Source organism: Acomys russatus, chromosome 4, assembly GCF_903995435.1.
Source record: "Acomys russatus chromosome 4, mAcoRus1.1, whole genome shotgun sequence".
Lineage (NCBI taxonomy): Eukaryota > Metazoa > Chordata > Mammalia > Rodentia > Muridae > Acomys > Acomys russatus.
Genome location: NC_067140.1, coordinates 75,421,238 through 75,447,964, shown reverse-complemented (window position 1 = coordinate 75,447,964; position 26,727 = coordinate 75,421,238). Strand labels below are relative to the sequence as shown.

General features: G+C 39.8%; 1 protein-coding gene across 12 annotated transcripts in view; it reads left to right on the top strand.

The window, feature by feature from the left end:
- The window catches only part of Tasp1 (taspase 1), a 234,226-nt gene that overhangs the window by 103,619 nt on the left and 103,880 nt on the right, over positions 1 to 26,727 (top strand). For 11 of the 12 annotated variants that reach the window (XM_051144739.1, XM_051144735.1, XM_051144738.1 and 8 more), the window contains 2 exons: positions 3,995 to 4,114; positions 7,870 to 7,948. In XM_051144739.1, coding sequence (XP_051000696.1) covers positions 3,995 to 4,114; positions 7,870 to 7,948 — 199 coding nt within the window. The remainder of the gene's footprint in view (positions 1 to 3,994; positions 4,115 to 7,869; positions 7,949 to 26,727) is intronic. The other variant, XR_007830524.1, reaches the window with a different exon arrangement.

The following is a 26,727-nucleotide window of genomic DNA, read 5'->3' as shown; positions in this document are numbered from 1 at the left end:
AGATTTCATTCCCATACAAATGAGCTCTGTGAGATTATTATGCCAAAAATACCAGTATTTGTCTTTCACTCAATTTATCTACACTTCATAAAAGTCTTTAAATATTACTTCATTATCTTAAACTTTGCCTTGCAGTATATGGAGTCTGTAGAATGGTTTTGAAGTATTTATGAAGTAGTTCTGATTTTTGCAGGTGTTGTAGACTCTTAGGAACATAGAACTTAATTTAGAACAGAATCCTCTTTTTCTGCATTTCATTTTTAAAACCACATTACAGTAAATCCGTCTGTGTAACCCAGCTATACCGACATTAGCTTTTATATTTTCCTGTATTCTTTTGGTTAGGCAGAAATTCTCTTAGTTTGCAGAATCCCAGTTGAAATGCTAGGACAGTTAGTGCAGATAATGCCATGGGTTATTGTATTATGTCATACTTCCCTCTGTAAAAGTGTCTTGTGTGCAGTGCGTAGGCTGGATGAACATTGCAGTTCATTTAAAACAAAAGCAGCAAGACACACAAACAGCTAATGGTTGCCCTTAAATAATAGATTTGCTCTGTAATAGAACATTGCCTAATATGATGAGAAAATTAGGATGGGGATTAAGAGATTTTAAGTGTGCACATGTGCATGTGTACTTACAAACACACACATACATGGAGAGTGTGGATGTAATACATATGTTAATTAGATGGAGTCTCTCATACATGTTACATCATATATTTGTATTAAAATATTATGTTGTAAACCTTAAATATATATTATTTTTGTCACTTTTAAGAAAAAGAAAGGAGATGGTTTTCAAATGTTAGAGAGTGAACTAGGAAAGCTGTAATCTGGTTATTCATCAGTTGCCTTTATCAGTCTGACACAGCCTTACCTTATGCTGTACCTGGTCTGGGAACCAACGACCTAAGTATAGATTTCCAGATCTGTACACCAATGGCACAAAATGCTACTGTGTATCACTCAAATAAATACTATTGCCAAGGTAACCTCAGAATAAAAGGGATTGGCTTTCTTAAATCACGGTACTGTTGAGGAAACTTAAGTCTGTTCATTTGTGTAAGAGGTGGCTATTTCAGAAACATAACTAAAAGCACTGATGTCAGATCAGTACTTGAGTGCACTTAGTATACCCGTGGTAGCGTGTAGGTGCTGTGGAGCTAGCTGGTTAAACCGGACAGGATACACGCCTTATTGTAGCATGTTAGTGCCCAGCGGATTAAATTTGTCAATCCTGTGCCTGTGTATTTTGGTCCAGCTGTTGACGTGGCCACATAGAATAATGTCAGGCCGTGGTTTTCAAAGTCGGGTCTGTGGGGCCAGGGTCAGCGCTGACCGTAAGGCTGTTAGACACAACGAACCACGGCTCCTGCCCGATGGAGACCTCAGGCAGTGCTGAGCCCACGAGAAGCACATTTCTTGGGAGGCACCCTGTTTAATTGGGGTGCTGGTGGTGAGCGTACGTTACTGGTTGGGTCAGGTTGCTGGGATGCCTCATTTGTATAAGGAGGAACTCCAGGTCCTACTGGTCATTACCCTATAAGGGGATAGACGGTTAAGCTGCCTGTCAGGCTGTGTGACCTCCTCAGGTGGGAAAAGGTGGGGGCACAGGGATACATGTTCTGGGGCATGCAGGCCCAGGGCAGGGAGGAGCGGCCCTACTGCTGCTGATCTCAGGATGAAGATTTTCAGGATTTGGACATTCCTCGACCCCCCTCCCCCCCTTGCTTCAACTGACTGTCCCCGCCCACCAATGCTTCCCTGCCCCCGCATGTGTCTACTTCCTAGGTAACTTCACAGCAATCTTCACTTAAACAGATTCCCCTGTGACTGGTTTGTGTATGGAAGCTTTAGAAGCCTGCTATACAAGACATAAGACTTGCAATTTGGACACTTTTGTAACTGAGGTTACAAAGATTAAAAAATTTAGGAATGATTTATAGGAATACTCAACAGGTTCATGTGAAAAGCTCCCTTTTTGGTTTGGGCCTGATCATAACCCCATGGAAGGCTATTAGACCTTGTTTTTCAAGAGCACTTTGATGCATTTCTATACTTTGATTCTTTTTTTTTTATTTAATTGATTTATTCAGATTACATCTCAATTGTTATCCTCTAACTTGTATCCTCCTGTTCCTCCCTCCCTCCCACTTTCACCCTGTTCCCCTCCCCTAGGTCTGTGACAGAAAGAGACATCCTCCTCCACTATATGGTCAAAGCCCATAATATACTTTGATTTTCCCAGCAAAGAAGATGAATGGTGCCAAGGAGCAAAGCCATTGCTGTTAAATCTTGAGTTGGTGGCACCTCTGGCATCAAGTGAAGTCAGCTCTTTAGAAAAGGAGAAAGGCGTCCTTAGACAGTGGGTGGCACAGACTGTCCAGTCACCTCTCATTTCCTGTGCACATAATGCAGATACACTCAAACCATAAGTAGATGTCAAGTCAAGTCAAGTGGTACACAGGGACTAGATGCCCTACTCAGGGAGTTGATGGTTGAGCCTAAAATTGTCCTTGAAAGTTATGTTCCTGCCCATGCGAAAAACTGTAGTATTCTGGGATGAGATATATGGTTCCATTGTTTTTTCTTCCTTCAAGTATGAGATGAGAAATCTTGGAACTTTTCTGCCAAAGTCAGTAGTATCGGCCATTGTTTCATTACACTAGAGGGATGTTAGGACTTTGAGTTAGAAATAGAAACATGTAACTCTTTCCTGTACCATATTTAGAACAAGACTTTTGTGATACATTCTATTCCTAACCTTCCAATTTATTTTAAAGAAAGCTTTTGTTTGCATTCTACTTTTAATATTGGAAAGCTTCCTTCAGCTGTTTAGCTGAGATGGCTCCAGGATCACAGACATATTTGTGATGCCTTTATGTGTCACTCTACCTCTTACTGCACTGATGGATTTCTCACTACAAATGAAGTTTTGCTCAATAGTCTGATTATCACGCAACAACGATGGGGTAGCTAGCTACTCTCATGAGCGACTCTTGTGAACCTGGGGCTATGTTTGGCTCTTTCATTCATGCCTGGGCTTGGCATATATTTTGAAAACCTTGCTCTAGCCCAAGAATACTACCATGACTGCTATTGACCTAACAACCTATACTAACTTTACTTTTAAATAAGGATAAGAATTTTTTCCCATGCTTCTTTTAATTCTGCTCTTATCTAGTAATTTGTCTTCTTGGCATGGATGACCAGGAAACATTTGTGGTGGGAGACAGTTGCTCATCATTACTAAATTTCAAATCCTTAATATGTGGGGTCTGGTGAGAAGGCACAGAGACAGAAGGATTCTTTGTAGTAATATACAGGCTTGTGTCACCAGTTGCCAGGCATATTAATAACAGAAAAGGACCATGTCATGAAGGGTCTCCTATGCAAGGGATTGATGGGAGGAATCTAGCACCTGTGCTTCAAGATGGTGAATGCCACTCTTTACCTTTCTGAATGCAGAACTCTTCCAAGTCTGCTGTAATCTTTAAAAACATGTATGGCCGCATTTATTGGCTTGTTTAGATCACAGTTCTTTTCACACACACACTCTCAGTTACGTATTTGATTGTTGAGATTAAGAAAAAAAACAAGCGGGCTGGAGAGGTGGCTTAGTGATTAAGAGCGCTGTCTGCTCTTCCAGAGGTCCTGAGTTCAATTCCCAGCAACCACGTGGTGGTGGTTTATAACCATCTATAATGTGATCTGGTGTCCTCTTCTGGCACGCCAGCACACATGCAGGCAGAACACTCTATAATTATATATATATAAACAATAAAATGATAAAGAAATGAGTTATAAATGTTGCTCTTAAGGATTAGTTCAGATTTTTAAATTATGATTACACCCTCCCTGGTGAACACTATGCTCACTGTGCAGTCATGTCTGGGTGTCTCACACCCTCCCTGGTGAACACCATGCTGTGCAGCCATCTCTAGGTGTCTCTTACCCTCCCTAGTGAACACTCATGTTCCTTTATTCCACAGGAAAATGACACTGGCACTCTGGACACAGTGGGTGCTGTGGTGGTCGATCATGAAGGGAATGTTGCTGCTGCTGTCTCCAGTGGAGGCTTGGCCTTGAAACATCCAGGGAGAGTTGGGCAGGTAAGGGTTTGTGGGGTTTCTTTTTTAAGTCTTTTTTTTTTTTTTTTTTTGTTGCTTTTTTGTTTTTTTTTGTTTGTTTTGCGACAGGGTTTCTCTGTGTAGCCTTGGCTGTCCTGGCCTTCTTTGTAGACCAGGCTGGCCTCAAACTCAAAGCGATCCGCCTGCCTTTGCCTCCCGAGTTGTGAGTTTCTTAAACTCTTGAAAAAAAAATCACATTCTATGTAAGCACAACTATTTAACTCCTTAGGAAAAGTGAAAATCCTTGTTCTTTAACATTTACTTACTTTTTTTTTTTTTAAGATTTATTTATTATGTATGCAATGTTCTGCCTGCTTAAACACGTATACACCAGAAGAGGGCACCAGATCTCAACTATAGATGGTTGTGAGCCTCCATGTGGTTGTTGGGAATTGAACTCAGGACCTTTGGAAGAGTAACCAGTGCTCTTATCCTCTGAGCCATCTTTCCAGCCCTAACATTTTTTTGTAGATGAAGAACAAAATTCTTTCTTAGTATTATTTCTTTAAAGAGTCATCTCATGGTAACAGGGCTCTTGCTAAGTTTTATACCCAGTAACCCCACCTCCCCTGCTCTCAGCAGCCTGGGTTGCTCTCTCTTGGTTTGTAGTAGACATTCAATAAATGTGTATTGATTTCCATCCTAAGCAGTAAATATCACTCTCTAGGAGCTGGCACCCCCTGACGACTGCCCATTGCCTTTTAAGTGTGAGCATGGCTTTAGAGTCATGTTTTTGTTCTCTTCATTTAAGGCACAGTGACATTTTGGCATGCTGTGTCTCTCCTCTGGCTTTAGCACTTACAGAGTAGCTAAGCTCTCTAGCCGCCCTCGCAGCCCAGACAAGAGTCTAGGAGAGAAGAGGTTCCAACCTATGCAAAGCTGGCTAATTCTTAGTTCTCATGCACAACTCTTTTCAATATGCGTTTTCAACCTTCAGTCTTCTCTAATGAGAAGGAAACTTAATGATGAATTTGATATCTAAGGGCAGTGGGTATTATATTCTGATTTTGAACATTTCTTATGACCTTAGCAAATATTTGTAAACTGGGACACTCTATATAGTCTTTTAAAGTGGTTGTGAGGATTTTATTTAAAACTCAGTATTTGGATCTTGTCTTACATTTGGAACGAAGCTCGTCAGGTGTATACCTCTCACACTGAAGAGCAATCAGTGTCACTGTGGTTTTGGTTATGGTTGTTAGAGATTCTTAGAGCAGACTGATTTGTGGTAGATACCTTTGTAAGGCTCCCCGTGGTATTCCCCAGTCAGCCCTTGATGTACACAGGTTTCTTATAGTCTGACACTGCTGGGAAGTGGATGGTAATAATAACTGATTTTGTGTACCATGGAGAAAATTTATGGGGAGTGATTACTTGCCACATATGTAGTACTTTATGAAAGCATTTGTTCCATCATGTTTTCCCACATGATGGAACTGTATGGATACCCTGGTAGAGAGCATAAGGAAGGCCAGCAGAGTTGCCTCCATTACTTCGTAATTCCTTCCTTTCTCAGTTTTTTATTTTGTTTGGGTAAATAATAATAACAGCAGCAGAACTATCCTGAAGTTTTGAAGCCATTCTGCCACCATCCATGAGACTTTGGGAAATTTATGCATTAACTTGCTCCACTTGGCTTGTTTAAAAATAGAACTGTGAGAGCTAAAATGTCATAAGAAGACATGGAGTGGAGAAATCAACGGTGCTTACAGGAAAACACAACTGCTAAGTTGTATTAAGTTGCTGGGTAAAGGAGACATCGTGAGTCAGGGTTAGATACAAAGCACCGAATGAGAGGCAAGACTGAAGCACAAAACCCAGCCTGTCAACGGCTAAGTAAAAGTGCAGCACCGAGACACATTTCAATGTATTGTAAATGCACAAATGCATTATTTTTAAAATTAGCATACTTGCTGTAGATATTCAATAGAAAGCAGATTATAAAATTTAATTTAAAATAGAATTAGCTTGCTTTAGTGTGTAATCATTACCGTTTATAGCTGGGATATGAGAAAATCATCCCTAGTCTTTGCTGGTTTCTAAGTTCTGGAAGATGAAAGGTTGCAGCCCATACCTTACCATGTTCTAGAAGATTGAAATAGTGTTTAAATTGCACATCACACTTCCCAGGAATAATAGCAATAGGTGTCACTGCTTATACATTGGCAGAACAGAGTGCTCAGATAAAATGTCAACTTTCTGCGGCGTTCTGCCATTTATTTATCTATCTATCTATTTATTTAGTTTTAATGTCCTTAGACCTTAGTCACTCCAGTACGCTACCCAGGAGGAATGTTTATGAAGCCACTGTCAGTCTCTGTTATGAGAACTCACCGCCTTACTTAGGCACATGTTACCCTATGAGCCCTTCTAACTGATGCATAGCTCTTTGTGGGACAGTACAAATATCTACTGATAGAACTTCCATCTACGCCCTGGTTCTCGTCTACAAACAGCATAACTCCCTTCAAAAGCACTCCAAACATTTAACAGTGGCCATTCGGGTCCTGTTTTTTTATTAAAAACCAAAATCTTTCTCCTATCTTTTTTGAGAAGCAACCCAGAGACTGTCAAATGAAATCTCCCAAGAAGGATGAACAGTAATGCTCACCCACTTTTTCTTCTCTTTACGAAAATTCCTTTATTCCATGGCCTAAAGCTGTCTCCATTCTTCCCCATCTGAAATCAGTTAGGATCAGGTACTAACAAATAATGTAATAACAGCAGCAGCAGCAACAACAATATACTTTATGCTGCTATTATTCAACTCTGGGTAAAATCAGACATTTTAAGTAAGCCTTTAAAAAATATTTAAAAGCTTCCTGCTTTTTTGAGGTAGTAAAATTACGTGATGATCTGACAGATCATGCACTGTCTCAGGACTATTGTTGTCTATAAAATGAGCATAATAATATGGCAGCTGATGCCAGAGACCTATAATCTCTGCGTCCTGATTCTGGCTGGCCAAGCTAACCAGCTAGCTCCAGGGGTTATTTCTGACTCTCCAGTTCTCGGATTACAGGTGACTGTCATGCGTGCCTGGCTTTTTATGTAGGCTTTGTGATCTAGATTCTGGTCCGTATGCTTGGATGGCCAATGCTTCATCCACTGAGCCATCTCCTTAGCCCTATTAATTTTTGAATGACATATAATGTCTATGTAGTCATGAGACGTACTATGGCTTGATTTATGTGCATATTGATTTATTAAATATGACTAGCTACTAGGGAGAGCAGAGTGAAGGGGACAGGGAAAGGTTAGTCAGAAATACAGTTAGGTAGAAAGAATGAGTTCAGGTGTCCTTGGCATAGCAGAGTGAGAGTGTGGTTAACAGTAACACATTGCATATCTAGAAATAGAAGATGCAGCCTTGAGAGCTTTAAAACTTATTATTTGCATAGTTTTTAAGCAGCTTCTGATAGTACAAACTATTTCTTATGTTTTCTTCATGTGTGCTCACATGTACGCATGTGTACATAAGAAGACGACTCCTGGTGTAGTTCTTCAGTCTTCCCATTGTGTTTAGTCCACCTTATTTTTATGAGATGTGAGTTCTCATATTTTTATTTTAAATTAGCATTTTATATAAAAGTTTTGACTCTTTATACTTTGTTGTCTATTTTGTGTATCATTAATACACTGTTATTAGATGGATATAACTTTGATCTTTTATTAAAAACTGATAATTACATGTAATATTATGACATGTCATGTGCATCTATTTTCTGTTTTCCTAGGCTGCTCTTTATGGATGTGGCTGCTGGGCTGAAAATACTGGAGCTCATAGCCCCTACTCTACAGCTGTGAGTACCTCAGGTATTTGCTGCTTTCATGGCCACTTTTCATGACTACAACACTGTCAGTCATTTAATAATTAAAACCAGTATTTTGGGACAAACATTTATGAGAGTACTGATGCATGAAAAATATCATTAATATTGGGGAAGTTTTAAAGATTGCTTAATTTTCTATTATAAAGGCTTTGCAAACTTTATCATGACAACCCTGCTATTATCTATAACTAAATTATATTTTAATATCTAATGACCCATGATAGTCATATTCATATAACAAGTAGTGTCAAAGCAGCAAAGTATTTCAAAAAATTATCATTTAATCTCTTGAGTAAGAAGTTGACATAAAACTTGCATGACGTGCTTCAGAATATGTACCTGTAACGTTTCCTCAGACTATTCTTTTAACAAAAGACAGAATACTTTTTGCATGTGTTTTAAGAAAGTTTATCACTTAGCTATGATTGAAATAGAATGAGCATGTCCAGTGTGGAATTTGTGTCTATGTGTGAGCGTGTGTGTGTGTGTGTGTGTGTGTTTCTGTGTGCTGTAGGGATGGGAAATAGTGGTGTGGGAATTTATTGGGCAGAGTATTAGCCTGTTTCCAGGTTTTTATAATACTTGGCACCATGTTTCCTTGAAGCCTTTTCTTTTTATCTGGTGATGCTCCTGGTGGACAAGGTGAATGTGGGCTCTCTCCTTCCCATGTGTCTCTCAGGCGCCAGTTCTGTTGGTTTTCCAAACAGCGCAGGCTTCTATCAGATCCATGCAACACAGACGTATCTTCCTTCCTTTCTTTTGACGCTTCAGTTTCTGACCACATTGGTGTTTGTTGTGTAATACAATAGATTGCTCATGCTCCCTGCTGTATTATCATTCTGTGATCTACCATAATTTACAATGTACTAGTAAATTATCATAAGCTGCTTGAACTCACTGATGAGCTCTTTCTGATAGTACAAACTATTTCTTGTGTTTTCTCCATGTGTGCTCACATGTGCATATGTGTACACAAGAAGACGACTCCTGGTGTAGTTCTTCAGTCTTCCCATGTGTTTAGTCCACCTTAGTTTTATGAGATGTGGGTTCTCATATTTTTATTTTAAATTAGCATTTTATATAAAAGGTTTTGACATTTTATACTTTGTTTTGTTGAAGGCTGGACTGTGCCTTCCCCACTTCATACCCAAGTGTGTTTACTCAGAGTGTCCTCTCAGATCCCTTCACCTGGAATGGGGTGGTTCCCTACGCATGTTAGAAAGGGAATAGAGAATGCTAAAACAGCCCAAAAGGAAGATAGTGTGGTGTCCTTTTGAATGCAAAGAGAGTAAATAAGATAAAAAGAAAAACCTAAATAATTCCCAAGTACCTTCTCAAAATAAAAGATGCAACGACAGTTTATCTATGCCATTGAAGACCCAGGAGGAGCCACCCAGGAGATGCTCTGCCTGAGACCTCTCCCCACACATTCTCTGGCTGGCACCTGTCTGCTGACTATTACAGGGTCACCCACTTTGCCCAGTCAGTGTCTCCTGGTTGCTGTCTTCCTCTTCCTCTTTTATTTTTTTTTAATCTTTCATGTTTCTGCACAGTTAAGTCCAATTCTTCAAAACAGAAATCATGGCTATCATGGACATTTTCTGTACAAAACATCTATAATACAGAAATTGCCCATTAAAGCATAAAACTTGGTGGCCTTGAGTTTGAAATTTCTTTTTTCTTTGACCTGCTTCATTTCAGCTACCTTTATAGGATTTTCTTCCTCTTGGAAACAGTCGTGGGGTTGGATTCTCCTTTCTTTGTATGAGAAAGAAAATATGATTGTGAGTTATTAGGCTGTTAGGCAAAGTTGATATCCAAATTAATAATGAATTGAAAACATCCCAATGTTAAAGTAACTTTTATTCACCTGATTCAATTGTTGTCTGTGAGGCTTACTGCCTGTGTCTGCTAACCTAGGCCTACTCTTGGAAGCTTCTAGACTTCGTACAATCTAATCTACATCTAGAATGTTTTCAGCCTCTGAGACTTATTGCTTAATAAGTTCACCCTTTTTAGTTTTTTTATGAACTCTTGCTGGTTGGTTCAACTCAGCTGTTCTGGCTCAAACTCCTCTCCTAGCTGACTTATTCAATCTGGCTTCTCTCTCAGCCTCTGAATTGTTCTTCTTAACCTCAAACTAACTCTAGCAATCTGTTGTAATCTTCTGGCTCCTTCTCATTCTCTGGCTCCACCCGTGTCCGTCTTGTTCTCTCTTTAACCTCTCAGTAAAAGCTTCCTCTAAGAACTGTCTCTGAATTCCACAGTCTGAACTGCCACAAACTCAGCTCCACGGCCCTGCCTTTCAACTCCCTGACTCAACTGAACTGCCTGAACAGCACTGACTGGAACTCAGAGATCTGCACGCCTCTGTCTCCTGAGTACTGGGATTAAAGGCATGTACTACCATGACTGGACCTGAGCTTTTCTTTACTTGAAACTGGCTCTACACTAGGCGTGTTGAAGTTTCCTATTATTAATGTGTGAGACTCAATGTGTGATTTGAGCTTTAGTAATGCTTCTTTTATGAATATGGGTGCCCTTGCATTTAGGGTATAGATGTTCAGAATTGATGTAATCTTGGTGGATTTTTCATTTGATGAGTATGAAATGTCCTTTCCTATCTCTTTTGATTAATTTTAGTTGAAGGTCTATTTTATTAAACATTATTATGGCTACTCCAGCTTGTTTCTTGGGTCCATTTGTTTGGAAAACCTTTTTCCAGCCCTTTACTCTGAGGTAATGTCTATCTTTTTGCTGAGTTGTGTTTCTTGTATGCAGCAGAAAGATGTATCTTGCTTTTGCTTCCATTCTGTTAGCCTGTGACTTTTTATTGGGGAATTGAGTCTATTATCTTGAGAGATATTAATGACCAATGATTTTCCTGGTGTAAAGTTATTTATTTCCTATGTTTTGTTGGGCTGGAGTTTTCCTTCTTATATCTTCTGTAGGGCTGGATTTGTGGATACTGTTTAAATTTGGTTTTGTCCTGGAATATCTTGTTTTCTCCATCTCTCATGATTTAGAGCTTTGCTAGATAGCGTAGTCTAGGTTGGCAATAGATAGGTCATCAAGACAGAAACTCAACAGAGAAATAATGAAACTAACCAATATAATGAATCAAATGAATCTATAGAACATTCCATCCAAACACAAAATAATATACCTTCTTCTCAGCACCTCACAGAACCATCTACAAAATTGACCACATAGTTGGCCTCAAAACAAGCCTCAACAGATACAAAAAAATTGAAATAACACCTCGTATTTTATCCAACCACCATGCATTCAAGCTGGACTTCAACACCAACAACAGAACACCTACAAAGTCGTAGAAACTGAACAACTTTCTACTTAATGACCACTGGGTCAGGGAGGAAATAAAGAAATTAAAGACTTCTTAGAATTCAAAGAAAACAAAGACACAATATGTAGGACACAATGAGAGCAGTGAGTACCAAGAGGAAAATTCAGAGCACTAAGTGCCTTAAAGAAAGTGGAGAGATCCTATACTAGCAATTTAAAAAACACACTGGAAAGCTCAAGAAGAAAAAAATAAAACAAAACAAACAAGAACAACAATTTAAAAAAAAAAAAAAAACACCCAAGAGGAGTAAATGGAGGAAATAATCAAACTCTCTTCTGGTGCAATCTAATTGGTGTTCTGTGTGCTTTTTTTGTTTGTTTGTTTGTTTTGGTTTGGTTTTTGTTCGTTTGGTTTTTTTTTCGGCATTTCTTCTTTTAGGTTGGAAACTTTTCTTCTGTGATCTTGTTGAAAACATTTTATGGCCCTTGGAGGTAGGACTCTTAACCTTCTATTCCTATTATTCTTAGTATCCTCGATTTCCTAGAATTTTTGTGTCAGAATTCTTTTTTAGATGTAATGCTTTCTTTGACTGTTATATTTACTTCTTCTATTGTACCTTCCATGCCCAAGATTCTCTCTTCCATCTTTTGAATTCTGTTGGTGAAGCTTGCGTCTGTTTGTTTGGTTTTGGTTTGGTTTGTTTTTCGAGACAGGGTTTCTCTGTGTATCCTTGGCTGTCCTGGACTTGATTTGTAGACCAGGCTGGCCTAGAACTCACAGAAGTCCTCCTGCCTCTGTCTCCTTAGTGCTGGGATTAAAGGCATTTGCCACCATGCCTGGTGAAGTTTGCATCTGTTGTTTCTGTTCTCTTTTTTTAGTATTTTTTCTGTTGTTGGTTTTTTTTATTAAACATTTATTATTTTTTACATACATATTTATATTATTACACATATAGACACTATACTACCTATAACAAGAAGAACCATGGCACAATCAAGAATTATATAAATGTTACATTCTTAGTGTTTTGGCTATTTGTATTTGACAGCCTTGAAGAAGACATCTTTCCTATCTTGGTACATCTAAAATTCTGAATGTAAATCAGTCTCCATCATATCCTGTCATTATCAACTTAAAACATCTGTTTAGACCTAAAAGCCTCTTAACCCCTAAACAACTAAGCTTCATAGTAAAACTAAGCTACCTGGTTTTCAACTCCATCAGAGACTTGAGAAGGAATAAACTTGATTACCTGAGTATGATGGGAGTGTAGGTTAGTAGCTTCCCAAATGAGAAGATGACAGAGACAAGTTTACTGCCTGAATAGTCACCCAAAACTCTCAATAATGTTGGAGCATTTTCTTCAGCCTTCTAGCCCAATATATCTGACATGCATATTTGAGGTAGGAACTATTGAGGACTTGCTTATTACTCTGTCTAGGTAGAGTTTCACTGTTGACTCGGCCTGCATCTAAGCTTGCCCCCCCCCTTTTTTTTTTAAATATTAATTATTTATTCACTTTACATCCCAGTTGTAGACTTATCCCTCCTCTCCTCCTGGTCCCATCTCCCTCCTTCTTCCCTGTATCCTGCCTCCCCTACCCTTCAGAAGAGGAGAGCCTCCCCGCACTCATTCCAGTACAGCAAATTACATTAGGACTGAGTACGTCCTCTACCAAGATGGCCTGGCAATGCAGCCCCACAAGGGGGAAGTGATAGAAAAGCATGCAAGAAAGTTCTTGTCAGAAAGAGCCTCCTCTCCCCTTACTAGGAGACACACACGAGGCCAAGCAGCACAGTGTGTCCATATGTGTAGAAGGCCTAGATCCAGTTCATATGTGGTCCTTAGTTAGTGTTTCAGTCTCCCAGAAAGTCCCCCTAGGCTCAGGTTAGTTGGCTCTGCTGATCTTCTTGTGGAGTTCCTGTTGCCTCTGTGTCCTTATACATTTCCTCTCACCCTTCCACGAGGCTTTCTGTGCTCCTCTCAAAGTTTGGCTGTGATTCTCAGTATCTGTTTTGATTCACAGCTGCGTGGAACCTCTCAATGGACAACTTTGCGAGGCTCCCATCTGCAAGCATAGCACAGTGTCCTTAATAGTTTCAGGAGTTGCCTCTCTCCCATGGTGTGGACAAGCATTGGTTAGACATTTCCTCAATCTCTGGTCTATTTTTATCCCTGCAAATCTTGTAGTCAGGCTAATTTTTGGGTGGAAGGTTTTGTGGTTGGTGTTCCCCTACCTCCACTAAGAGTCCCTTCTGGAAAGAAGGCTGGCCTCACTAGTCTCCATGTCCCCTACTACTATGGGTCTCAGTTAGAGTCACTCCCATTTCCTCCCAGGAGCCTACTCTGTCTTAGCTCTCCAGGTTGCCTCAGAGATCCCGTGCCCATGGTTTCTCTTATTTTTGTAAGCCTCTGTCTTCTCCACCCCAATACCCACATCTTATCCTCACACTCATTTCCTTAAAGCAAAGGACACTGTCAACAGAACAAAATGGCAACCTACAGATTGGGAAAGGGTCTTCTTCAACCCTACATCTGACAAGGCACTAATATCCTAAATATATAAAGAATTCAAGAAAGTAAACATCAATAAACCAAATAATCTAGTTTTAAAATGAGGTGCAGAAAAAAAAAAAAAACAACAAAAACGCATGGTATATACTCACTTACAAGCAGATTTTAGCCATATGGTACAAGATAACCATACTACAATGCACAGACCCAAAGGAGGGGCCAAAATAGGATTCTAGAATCTCACTGAGAAGAAACAATAGAATAGACAGAGGAAGTGCTGGAAGAGAGGGAATAGGATAGGAGAGGGAGTGCTGAGGGAAATGAACTTGCCCCTTTTTTAGACAGAATTCTATCTGTGGTAGAAACGAGAACATTTTGCCCAGTGGCTTGTTTGCCACATTTGAAGCCATCTCCATAAGGAGGTTCTTTGATGCTCATCACTTTCTTTGAGTTAGGCTGGGTGTTGTCAGGAATTAATATGTCTCATTGTTAGTGAGTCTTTAAAATAATAAAAACATGTTCTGCACGTCTCTGAGGTTTTTGAAGACCTTATCTAACTATCCTACCTTATCTTTCTATAGAATTATATCTATCAGCTGCACCTAAGATGTATATTCTTGTGATAAAAGTAGACTAGTAATTGACAAGACCATGATTTGATCAACTTTTCTTAATCTCCAGGATTCTCTGTTGTTTTATTGTTTCTCTTTCCTTTTTCAAGTCTTGAACAGCTTTATTAATTTTTCTCAGCTGTTTAATTTTGCTTTTCTGTATTTCTTTAAGGGGTTTATTCATTTAAAGGCCTCTACCTGTTTGATTGCATTTTCCTGTATTCCTTTAAAGGACTCATTAGTTTCCTCTTTAAAGGCCTCTCTCATCTTTATAAGGCTGGATTTAAGGCCATCTTCTTGTGCTTCTGTTTTTCTGAGGTATCCCAGGACTTGTAAAAGGATAGCTGGCCTCTGGTGGTGGTGCCATATTCCGCTGGCTCTAGTTGATTGTGTTCTTTAGCCATCTGGCTGTCATTGGTGTTAGCCAATTGTTCCTGATGCAGGACTTTTCAGGGAGTCAACCAGAGCCTTGGGCCTACAGTGGAGCTCAGGGAAGTGTCCTCTGCTCACCTCCAGTAGCTGTGCCTCAGGCAGACCTGAATGTTCCAGGGGTCCTGTAGGCCTCCTGCTGGCTCTGCTGCCTGTGCCCCAGGTGGATCAGACAGGTAGGGACTAGGCAGAGGAGGCTCTGAGCAGAATGTTGCTGGGGCCCCCTACAGGGTTCTTTGGGATGGTAGGCCATGTGGGACAAACTGCAGCTCACCCCTGCTGGCTGTGTCCCAGGTTCATTAGGCAGGTAAGGGAATAGCCAGAGAAGGGGCTCTATCACATTAATTTTCAATACAGTCTTCATGGCACATTAAAAAGTGTTTCATACAATGTCAAAAATTAGCTAATATATGTAGTCCTCTGTCTTTAGAAAATTATGTGAACAAACTGAAGTCTGAACAGTTTCATTTTTCTTTGTCCATATAGCTCTCAATACCATCTGTTGTGTTTGCTTTGGTGTTAGCCCATGTCATCGTCACCGAGTTAGTTCATTGTTTTGGTGCTGTCCTCATATCTGGATATTTGGAATAGTCGTGAGAGTCTGTCTAACTGTGTTACTTTGTGAAAGAGATTCAATTCCTTTGGGATTATCTACTCACCAATAAAACCTTGTTTTTGAAAAACTTGTGGTGTGGAAATTAGAGCAAGAACATACATCATGAATTTGATCCTGCTTAGTAGATTGCTAAGGCAGGTAAAGGTAGAATTGCACCATCAGGCTCTTTGCAAGCTCCCCTTTCCTCTCTGCTCTCCACTTTGTGTCTCCTGCCGGCCTTGGTTCTTGTTCGCAGCATCCAGAATCATTTGAGTGGGGACATGCAGCAAGGTACAGGATTAAATGCCAGAACTGGAGGTTGATAAAGCAGATTTCTGTTCCTCCTTTCTGTAGGACCATTTTTGCTCCATTCTTATTTTTCCCTGGGACTCTTGTTATGAGGCTGATGATGGAAACACATGGCAGAGTTGGGTGTCCAAGACATAGGAAAGGTGGACCACAGAATTTTGCAATTGTTTGTCCAGAATAAAAAAGACATGTGCCTTGGCTATTGTAGAAAATCCAGAGACCTGGCCAGTGTTTTGGGTTTATGTATCTTGGAAGGTGATAATTGAAAAGCAGAGAAAAAAAAAAATAGTTAGTTATGGTCTGGCTAGGGCTCTCCCAAGGCCAGACAGGCAATTTGGTTATTAGCCTGAGGAATAAACTCCAGCATCTTGTTCTCATCACTGGGTGGGGAGGAATGAGTAGGGGTGTGTATGTGACAGGAACTGCTCTTGCAAACTCTGACAAATGTGTTGGAATTATGGGATTCTGCAGCACTAGGGAAGGAACAGCACAGTCACCTTAGTTCTTGGCCAGAGTTAGTAGTTGTAATTGCTCCTTGTTAATAACACAACAGTAATTACGGGCCATTGCTGTCAGTTGACATAGAAGAGATCCGCAGTGTATATCTGAGTTTACTGTTTGCCACATCTTTATAAAGTACACTATTATTTAATGCTGTTAATAGAAACACACATATTACTAACTGAGTGTTTATACTTCATTTAACACACAGCTATTACCTCATAGGAAAATAAGGAACTGGGGGTGTTCCTTCAGTGATCAGGGTTTGCATCACTGGGGATAATTTCACTCCCCATTCTGGGCCTTATGTTTACAATCATTTTTAAACTTAAATCCTATATCGCACTAATCCTTTGAACACAGTGCAAGCACAAACAGAATGAGCACATCTAATTTTCACATGGTGCATAACAGACAGAAAACAAATGAGAACTGCTGTATTGAGAAAAAGTGCTATAGCTTATAGAGTTTTTTTTGAGACATGAGTTTCAGGTAGGCAAAACTGGCCTTGAGCTTTGATTTGCCTGCTTCCATTCTTGAGTGCTAAAGAATACAGATGTGAACTCTTGTGTCTAATCAGGATTTTTTAAATATGAAAAAGGCACATTCAGAATCGATGAGTTATTAAAAAGTTTTTTTAATCATTGTCATCTTTTAAAATGAAAATAAGCAACTTGTAATTTTTTGAAGTAGTTACTCAGGCTTATGAGAAGAGGAGAGCTGTGGGTGGATTGGCATCTCTTGACTGCCTGTCCTACAGCTTTACACAGAGTAAGAAAACAGCATTCCCCAGCAAGATTCTCATAGCTAAAACTTAACTTTCATTTACAAGTCATTGTCAATGGAGAGAGCTTATTGGTTAGGGATTGAGGCTGGAATAGGAGGAACAAGCAGGGAGTGGGAAGTAAGAGGGAATATGGGGGTTGAAACAGCTAAAATTAAGGGGCATTTGAGGAGTACCATGGAAACTTAATACAGTAAGAGATTCCTAAGATAGATACGTATATAAGGGCAATCTAAATGCAGGCACCAAAATGGGGGATTCCCCTTTCAACTCAAGGACCTCATCTGGTGCAAGCCCATGCCTTAGTCTCTATGAACTCATGTGTATCCATTTTGTTGATTAGGGGCCTAGTTCTCCTGGTGTCTCCATTCCGTCTGGCTCTTTTACTCTTAACTCCTCTTCTCCTGTAGGGTTCCCTGAGCTTTAGGGGGAGGGATTGATAGAGACATCCTATTAAGGTCCAGGTGCTCCAAGGCTTCTCACTCTCTCCATAGTGTCTGGTTGTGGCTCTCTATATTTGTTCCCAGCTGCTGCAGGAGGGAGCTTCTCTGATATTGGCTGAGCAAGGCCCTGTTCTAGGAGTGTAGCAGAATCTCAGCAGGAGTCATTTTATTTCTGTTTGTTCTGTAGAACAGTAATGTTTGGTTTTCTCTTGGGTCCCTCGGCTATTTAATCACCTAAGTGGTATCAGTTATGGGTTTCATCCACTCGCATGTCTTGTAGATAGGACACCATTACAGACCAAAGGGCTTGGAACTAGGTTGGTGTTTATGTTTCTCCTTTGATAGCCTGCAGAGTGCCTTCTAGTGTGCTCATAGGGTAAAGGCTGTAGGTCAGGTGCCGTGAACCTTCAGTACATCTCTTTATGTTGTGGTAACCCCAACCATAAAATTATTTTCATTGCTACCTTTACAAGTGTAATTTTGCTAGTTCTGAATTGTATTGTAAATATTTTCGGAGATATGATTTACCAAAGGAGAACCACTACTCTAGATAGCCACCTGCTCAACTTAACTTCTCAATGAGAAGGTCAATGAGTTGTGAAGGTGTTGTCTTCAGCAATAGGGCCTTACTGTTAATTTGTGGAGAGCAACCTGTGGTCTCAAAAACAGCCTGGTGTTTGGGGTTCCCATGGGACCCCTTTGGCTGACAAATCAATTAGATGTAACCAATTCCTGATACTGGAAGCTTCATTTTATGACAAGAGATCTCCAGATGGAACTCTTGTCTCCCCATTTTGGTGCCTTCACCTAGATTGCTCTCATATATCTGTGTATTTTAGGAAGCCTCTACTGTATTTCCGTACTACTCAAGTGCCCTTCAATTTTAGCTCTTTTTCCCTGTATTCCTGTTACCTCCTCTTTTCCACTTGTTCCTCCCATTTCAGCCCACCGCCCTCAACTTGCAATAGCTATGTATTCTATTTCCCTTCCCTAGAGCAATCTGTCTGTTCCTCTGTCACACTCCCTTATTTTATACCTAACCTCTGTGATTCTATGGATTGTAGCTTGGTTCCCATTGACTTTATTTCACATATAATTTATTATATATTCTATGTTATATGGAATATATTTTCATATTTATCATATATTATATTATTATATAGTCTATATGTTATACATAGAACACACATATTAGGTATCCATAGGCATGTGGATTTACTTTTGGGTGTCCAACTCAATTCTACCGAACAACATGCCTGTTTTTCCACCAGTGCCATACTGTTTATATTATTATAGCTTTGTAGTACAATTTGTAGTCGTGGGTAGTGAAATCTTCAATTTTTTTTATTATTTAGGATTGTTTTAGCTATTCTGGTTTTTGTTGTTTTGTTGTTTTTTCTTTGTTTCCATCTGAAAATGAAAATTGTCTTTTTAAGATCTATAAAGAATTGTGTTTGAATTTTGATGATGATTGAAATGAATCTGTGGAATGCTTTTGGTAGGATGGCCAATTTTACTGTATTTTCATCCTACTGGTCCATGAGTATGGGAGATCTGTCTTTTGATATCTTCTTTCAATTTCATTCTAAATGTTTTAAAGTTTTTATCATTCAAATTTTTTACCTCCTTGGTTAAAGTTACCCCAAGATAGTTGTTTCCCTTATTTCTTTGGGGTTTATTCATTTTCCCCCACTATTTGTGTTTTCATAGATTTCTTTAAGGATTTATTCATTTACAATTTAAGGACTGTCTTAGTTAAGGTTTCTATTGCTACAGTGAAACACTATAGCCAAAACCCAAATTGGCAAAGAAAGAATTTATTTATTTGGCTTACATTTCCACAGCACTGTTCATCATGAAGGTAGCAAGGACAGGAACTCAAACAGGGCAGGAATCTGGAGGCGGGAGCTGAAGCAGGAGCTGTATAGGGTGCTGCTTACTGGCTTTGTCAGTTTGTTTCTTATAGATCGCAGGATGAGCAGCCCTGGGGTCACACCACCCACAGTGGGCTGGGCCCTCCCCCATCAATCACTGATGCAGAAAATGCTCTACAGCCTGGCTCATATGGAGGCATTTTCTTGATCAAGGTTTCTTCCTCTTGAATGTCTACTCTTTTTTTGTCATATTGACATAAATCTAGCCAGCACAAGGACCTCTATCATATCCAAAAAAGAAATTTCATGTAAGGTTTTTGTCTTGTGTTTCAGCCATATTGCATTTCTCAGAGCTAACTGTGGTTGGTTCCTAGGCTTCAGTAGCTACATGTTATCCTGGCTGCTTTTGATTGTGCTTTTATGCTGCTGTCTAGGCGGTTGGGTTTTGGATGTTTGTAATTGAAGGTGCTGATATAGGGTCTTTGTCCTTGGTTTCTGTTGCCTCCTCTGGTTTCAGGGTGTGGTAGCTGTGTATTGCCTGGTACAGAATGCTTCTGGGTTGACGATAGTTGGCCACTGGCAGTTCTGTGTACAGTGTGTTTCCAGGTTATTGGGAGCTGACACTTAGGAATGGAGATGGCCTAGGAATCAGGGCTGAGGAGGTCTACAGGGGAGAGGGGAGCAGAATGTCCTCAGGATCTGTCTAGTTCCCTGGTAATGGGAGCAGAGAGCAAGGAGACGCCACAACACGTAGTCTGCTACAGAGCTGGGCGGCATGACCCTGGGGGATTGCGCTTGAGGAGAGCAGGGAGAGTGAAGATCTGAAGTTCGCTTACCTGCTCTGGTGGCCAGCTTGCTTCTCAGGCAGGCGTGGCTGGTAGGTTTCCAGGGAATGCCTGCTGGAGTTGGGGGTGAGATAGCTGGGGATCTGCCTGCTTCTAAAGAGTTTGGGGGTGAAGAAAAACGGTTACCTGGTCTTTGTTTTGGAGCCCATTGCTTTCTGATTGTCTAGACCCTTTGTTTTTATGGCAGTCTTAGAAATCTGAGACCTGGGAGGGCCGTGGCTATCATTTGCCTGGGTAAGTACAAAGGGAGATGGGATTTTAGAACTGTGTACATTGGAAACATTGTATGTTTAAATTGAGCTACTGACTGGAGTGTCCATCCTTAAGAGGTAGGAGAGTTTTCCTAGTTTCACAACCATCCTTGTCCCTCCCCTGCCCACATGAGGGATGTTTGAGGGACTGTGCTCTAAAACTGTTCATGGGGTCATTGTCAGAAGTGGACAATTCGACCTATAGCAAGATCCAGTTGACAGATGCTGAGGTGTCTGCCAGTGCCACAGCTGCTCTTTTGGGGAGGTAGAAAGGCAATCAGCTTCCTTTTTAGTGGCCATCATTGTTTAGCTTTTGCCCTCTGTATGTCACAGACACTTTTGGTAACAAAACCCAGTTGTTCTCAGAATGTTTTGTACAAGTGGACTAGTTACTTAATCTTCCTGGTTCTTCCTCCATCTCTGCCACCCTGCAAGGCCAAACATCAAGGAACTGTTGAGACTTGAAGTCATTATTTTAGTTGTTTTTCTTATTTTCTATATTTTATTTTAATTTTGAGACAGGGTCTCTCTGTACTCCTGGCTGTCTGGAGCTTAATTGTATAGACCACACTGGCCTCAAACTCACAGAGATCCCTCTGTCTCAGCCTTCCAAATGCTGGGGTTAAAGTGTGCGCCACTGTGCCTGGCTCTACATTGGATTCATTTATATGGGAATATGTACTACAATACTTTCAGGCCTCTTTGCTGCACCTGACAACTTGGGTTGTACCTGTTGTTGCCACCATTAGTGTGTTTTGTACCTTCCCCCAGTCCCATCGAAACAGTTGCCCTTTCCTTAGTTTTGCTGTGCATTGCATTCACACTACTGCAGTGCTGCTTTGAGCTCTAGTGCAGCTCAGGACTCCAGTTTCTCTGAGACTGTAGGCCTGGATTACGCTCGGCCTGAAGGGGTTTTTTTGTTGTTGTTTGTTTGTGTTTTTGATGTTTGGTTTTTCTTTTTTTTTCTAAGTAATTACTTAGTTTGCATTGCTTTGTTGTTGTTTTGTGAAAGAACAGACTTCTAATTTTAAAACTCAAGGTGAAGAAATGGGAAAAACAGAGAATGAGATCAAGCGATGGGTTAAAATGCCAAGGCTGTGGTCCTTCGTTCCTTTCCCCCTTTGCTTGGCCTCACTTGAAGGAATACTTCTGCCTTCCTATTGTCAAGTACCTGCTGTCAGTTGGAGAAGGACTAAGTTGAGCGACTTGTCAAGGACCTTCTAAGCTCTCTTCATATGGTTAGCAGAAACGGAGCTGCGTTTTCATTTCTTCTTTCATTCAACAGGAGTCCCTTTCATGTTTGAAAATTGAAAACGCGTGTTTTTCAGTGTGGATCGAGGATGTGTGTGCCCTCTGGCACACCTGTTTCTAATTTCCTGACTTGAAAGCGTATCCCATCAAAAGGAGCAGGAAAACAGTTTCTCTCTGACACGCTGCTTCGTGGCCCGTACTGGACTGCTGGACGTGGTGGCTTAGCCTTCTTGGTTCGTCCATAGAAGGTTCTTGTTAGAGAGAATTTCGCTCAGTACAACCAGTGCCTTTTATAGCACAGGGCCATTTTTGGTATTGTTCTGTTGTGGTGGTGGAAGTTGTTTAGTTCAGGAAATTTACTTAAAGTAAGTTTTACTTAAAAAATACACAGAAAAATCTTTTAAAAATTTAAATATTAAATTTAGTGGAGCAGTGTATGTAAGCCAATCAGTGAGTTGGTTGGCCAGGAGTAGGGCTTGGTTGAGCATGTTTGAATTCCATACTGGTGTTTAACATAAATCAAATATTTCCAGTATGTTATTTCAGATTTCTTTGTACTTTGTATTCTTGCCAGATAAAATGACTGTGAGGCACTATGTGTTGACTTGGAATTTTGTAAATTGATAATTTGTTGCTGTGAAAGCTGTACATGGTATAACTTAACTCATCAATTGCTGAAGAACGTATCTAGTATGTCTGATGATGGCAAGCCATTATGAAAAACCAATGTCTAGGGACACTTTGGGCTTTAGTTTTCAAATACTTAGTGTATGGATCTTCAAGTTTGGGTTTTCTATTCCTAAGTTCTTTGAGGTAGCCATTGTTCTGTTTTGTTTGATTTTATTTTTTGAGATAGCGTCTCAGTGTGTAGTACATGTTGCCTTTGAACTTGTGATCCTCTTGTTTTAAATTCTGAAAGCTGACCTTGCAGGTGGTTTGCCACTGGCTTGGAAATTAAAGTGTTGAAAATTTATTTTATTATTCATTTTTCTTTTTGAGGGGTACATGTGCTTCAGTGTATGTGTGGAGGTCAGAGGACAACTTGTAAGAACTGGTTCTCTCCTATTCTGAGGGTTCTGGGGAGCAGACTAATCTTGTCAGTTTTCATGGCGAGTGCCTCTAACTCTCTAAGCCATCTCTCTGGCCTTAGTTTATTTATTATTATCATGTGCTACACATATATGATGTCTGCATGCATATAGATGTGTGTGTGTGTGTGTGTGTGTGTGTGTGTGTGTGTGAGTGTTTGTGTTCTAGAGTCAATTATTTTCTTTCCTCATGGACTCTAGGGATCGAACTCAAGTTGCTGGGCATGTGCTGCTGAGCCGTCTCACTTTTCCAGGGATAGTAATCTTAATTGTATATTCTTATAACAGTTTCTCGGTTATAACTTTGAATTTTAGCATTATCGTTTCTCAAACTTAAAATACGTATAAGCCACCTGGAGGTTTTGTTTAAAGTTCAGAATATGACCTGGCAAGTGTTGAGGTAAGTCCTGAGGAATTTATCTCATTTCCAAGCGCTCCGAAGATACTGGTGACATTCCAGTGGGCCGAATGGTCTTCCCAACAGTGCCACATCTACAGTCTCCATCATGTACAACTTCCTACCCTGTTCTGTGTCCTCATTGTGTTTGATGGTAGTGAAAGTAAAAAGATGTGACTTTGGGTGTTTCTAGGAGCACTAAATGAATACTTTAACAGGTTACGGCTTGAGCCAGAGGCACGTAAACCTACTGCCAGAGGCTTATTGTGCTAATGTAGTAATGTGTTTATCAAGCCTTGTAGAGCACACCCAGCCCTGTACATTAATTAGCAAGACTCTCGGAACTGAAACTGGATAAAATAAGCTGCTTCTTCTAAGAGATGAGTCAGAAAGGCATAATGATAATTCACATGTTTTCCATATAAACCAACTCTGCACTTAATGGCTGTTGGTGAATTGGAGAGAAACTGGAGGCATATAAAATGTAAAATGTCAAGACTATGCTTGCATTTTTACTACCTTTTTATTGAATATGTGTCGTAGTTCTCATTAGTGAGTTATAGTGTGACCCAGCCTAACATGCAACACACCACCAAAAATTTTCTTGTAGTTTCAGAATTTGTTCGTATCTGGTGGAGTACCTTTATTGATATGTAGGTATTAGTTTCTGTTGATTAAAATATCTAAAGTGAGTGCTGGCTGGTAGAAAGCACTGCATAGTTACTTAGAAAATGTACAAGCTGACTATTGTAGAGTTGGAGACTTTAATTAGAGCCTCCAGTGGATTTTTAGCTCAGAGTGTCTACTCTGAATGGGAGAGTATGCATATTCAGGAAGCATATTCAGATTTGCAGTGAGACTTGACTTTGAATCCTAATGAATGGAAAGAATGCATTTACTGGGTCCAGGACATTGTCCCTCATGTAGAAGAGACATGTAGGTGTGTGCTAATTATTACTGACAGTCCTTTGACAGTTTCATGCGTGCAGATAATGTAGTCATTTTCAGCCCCATTACCCTCTTTTGTCCCTCTCACTCTCTATAAACTTCTTCTTTGTTGTACATATTTTTAGTTCTCTAACTTGTTTTATCTACACAGATTTCATTTTACATTTAGAATCAGTTTCTTTGTGGTAGCTTTTCTCATCAGAAATGTAATCACTTTCAGCGTGGAGTACGTGTAAGGGTAAGACCCCAGCCTTGCTCAGCACCGCCTTTGCAGGCTTGTGTCTGCCCTTGTCATTAAGCTTCTAGAAGTTTCAGCAGCTCACAATTCCTCTTTCTTCTCCATTTGAGAATCTCTTCTCTTTTTATCCACTGCTGATGGCTGGCTTAAATTTCAAGATTAGCCCAAAAGATAAGTAACTTCTTTTCTGTAGCCTTTTTTATTTCTTTCTTCCTCTCTCCTTTTCTGTTACCCTCTTTCCATTCCCCTCTCACCTTTTTTCTTCTGTTTTCTTCTCCTTAACTCTGGTGGTGTAGCAAACACACAATTTGCATATTATTCTTTGCCTCAAGACCTGGGAGCTTCTTGAGGAAGAGGCTGGTGGATTAAAAATATAGATGGTATGTAGTAAATACTTGCTGAGTTGTATTCAGGAATTCTCTGTGTTTTTGAGAACTGTCAAACACAGATTCTGATTGGCAATGAGTTTCTTGCTTCACACTGAAAAACCAGAGTTAGCACTTTGTTTCATACATTTTGATATTCATATGGAGACTCTTGTTTTATTTAGAGAAGGATAGCTTTTTTTTTTTTAAAAAATTATTTATTGATTTTTCAAGACAGTGTTTCTCTGTGTAGCCTTAGCTCTCCTGGACTCACTTTGTAGACCAGTCTGGCCTTGAATTGACAGAGACCTGCTTGCCTCTGCTTCCCTGAGTGTGGAATTACAGGCATGCGCCATCATTCCTGGTGAGAAGGATAGTTTAAATTTGGTGGAATTTTAGCAAAATATACTATTTTCTTAAACTCTGATTCCTGAGTTAAGGTGGTTCAACTTTGTTTTTTTGTTTGTTTTTTTTACAGTATTCAGTAGAAATTGTTCTACAAATCTTGATATTTTGAAGTTGCTCAGGTTAATGATGTGTGGTATGACTCTGCTGGGCTACTGGTCATGCATCAAGCTCGAGCTCCTTGTTAGCAGTTTTCTCCTAGGAGTCAGCTGTTGGTGCTCCACAGTAGACTGTGTTGCTCAGGGTTAGGGGTATCCATTTCTTTTTGGACTCATGATATCTTCACTGTACAATGGATTATTTAGCTGTAACTCCAATAAGTTGAAGAACATCTATAACAACATTCTTTCAGTTCACTATAGCAAAAAAAAAAAAAAAAGGCAGCTTGGCTTTAATGTTAAAGATATACATGATTTCACATAAATAATTCAGAGGTGCATCAATTGTAAGTGCCTCAGTTTGAATCTCTCTGGCGAGTGCAAGAGCTTAGTTTTCCTTGCTTGTTCTATTGTCCTCAATTTAGGTTTCTTTCTTGGGATTATATTAGAGTTCTGCATTACGAGGAAAAAAATCATTCTGTAGCTCTTTTTCTCCTGAGATGACTCTGGCTGGCTTCCAGTTCTCAACTTCTCTCAGCTTCCTGAGTGGTGTGCCACCTTGCCCACTTGTAGGTGTTTTTCTTTTCTTTTCTTTTCTTTTTTTTTTTAAGAAATGGTGAACATTTTCCTTTAATATCTCCAACAGACTTCTTCTCATATTTTGTTGATTGTGTAGTGGTCTGTGTTTGTTTATGAACCAATCACTGACCAAGAGGCATAGTATTACGCAAGAGCTAACATGGACACAGGACATGTTTATAGGTTGTGTACACTGTCATGAGTGTGGGAAATAGAAAGCAAAATAAAACGAGGATTTTACTAGGAAATGCAGGGTAAATACACTTGAGAGTTGCCATCACTTTGTGATCACTAAGAAAGCTACTGATAATAATCATCTGATGGGGATTTATGTTGCCAGACCTTTTAATAACTTTCTCATGCTCGGATGAGAAATCTGAAGTTCAGATAGGTTAAATATTACCTAAATGCCTAAAAATATGAAGAGTCTTTACTTGAAGGTGGTAGAGAAATGTGAGAAAGAAGAAAAAAAGTTAAATTTAAGTTAAATCTTTTTAAAAATTATAAATGTTATAGACTATATAGTAGACACTTAAAAAGAAAACCATGTACTTTTCATGTAAGTTTGTTCTTAACAAAGCTATGCCTTTTATCATTATTTTTGGCTAACAGAAAACTGGCTATGGAAAATGGATGTTTTTCTTTTGAAAAATCAAATACAGTAGATGAAAACAATGCCACCACAGTGTTTGTTTATATCTTCGTTTCACTTAAGCCGGGTGGATGAAATGAGGTCTGGCCTTTCTCATGTTGTGTACGTTCTGCTCTGCCTGTTGGTTCTGGGGCTCGCTTCCCAGTTCTGCGAGGCTTTGTTTTCCACTCAAGTATCATTTGCAGGATTATGTTGAAAATCAATAAAACTATTCCTATTCAGTAAGCATTATAATTGTGCTAATACGATACAATGCAGTGTTGTTTCATCAACACTG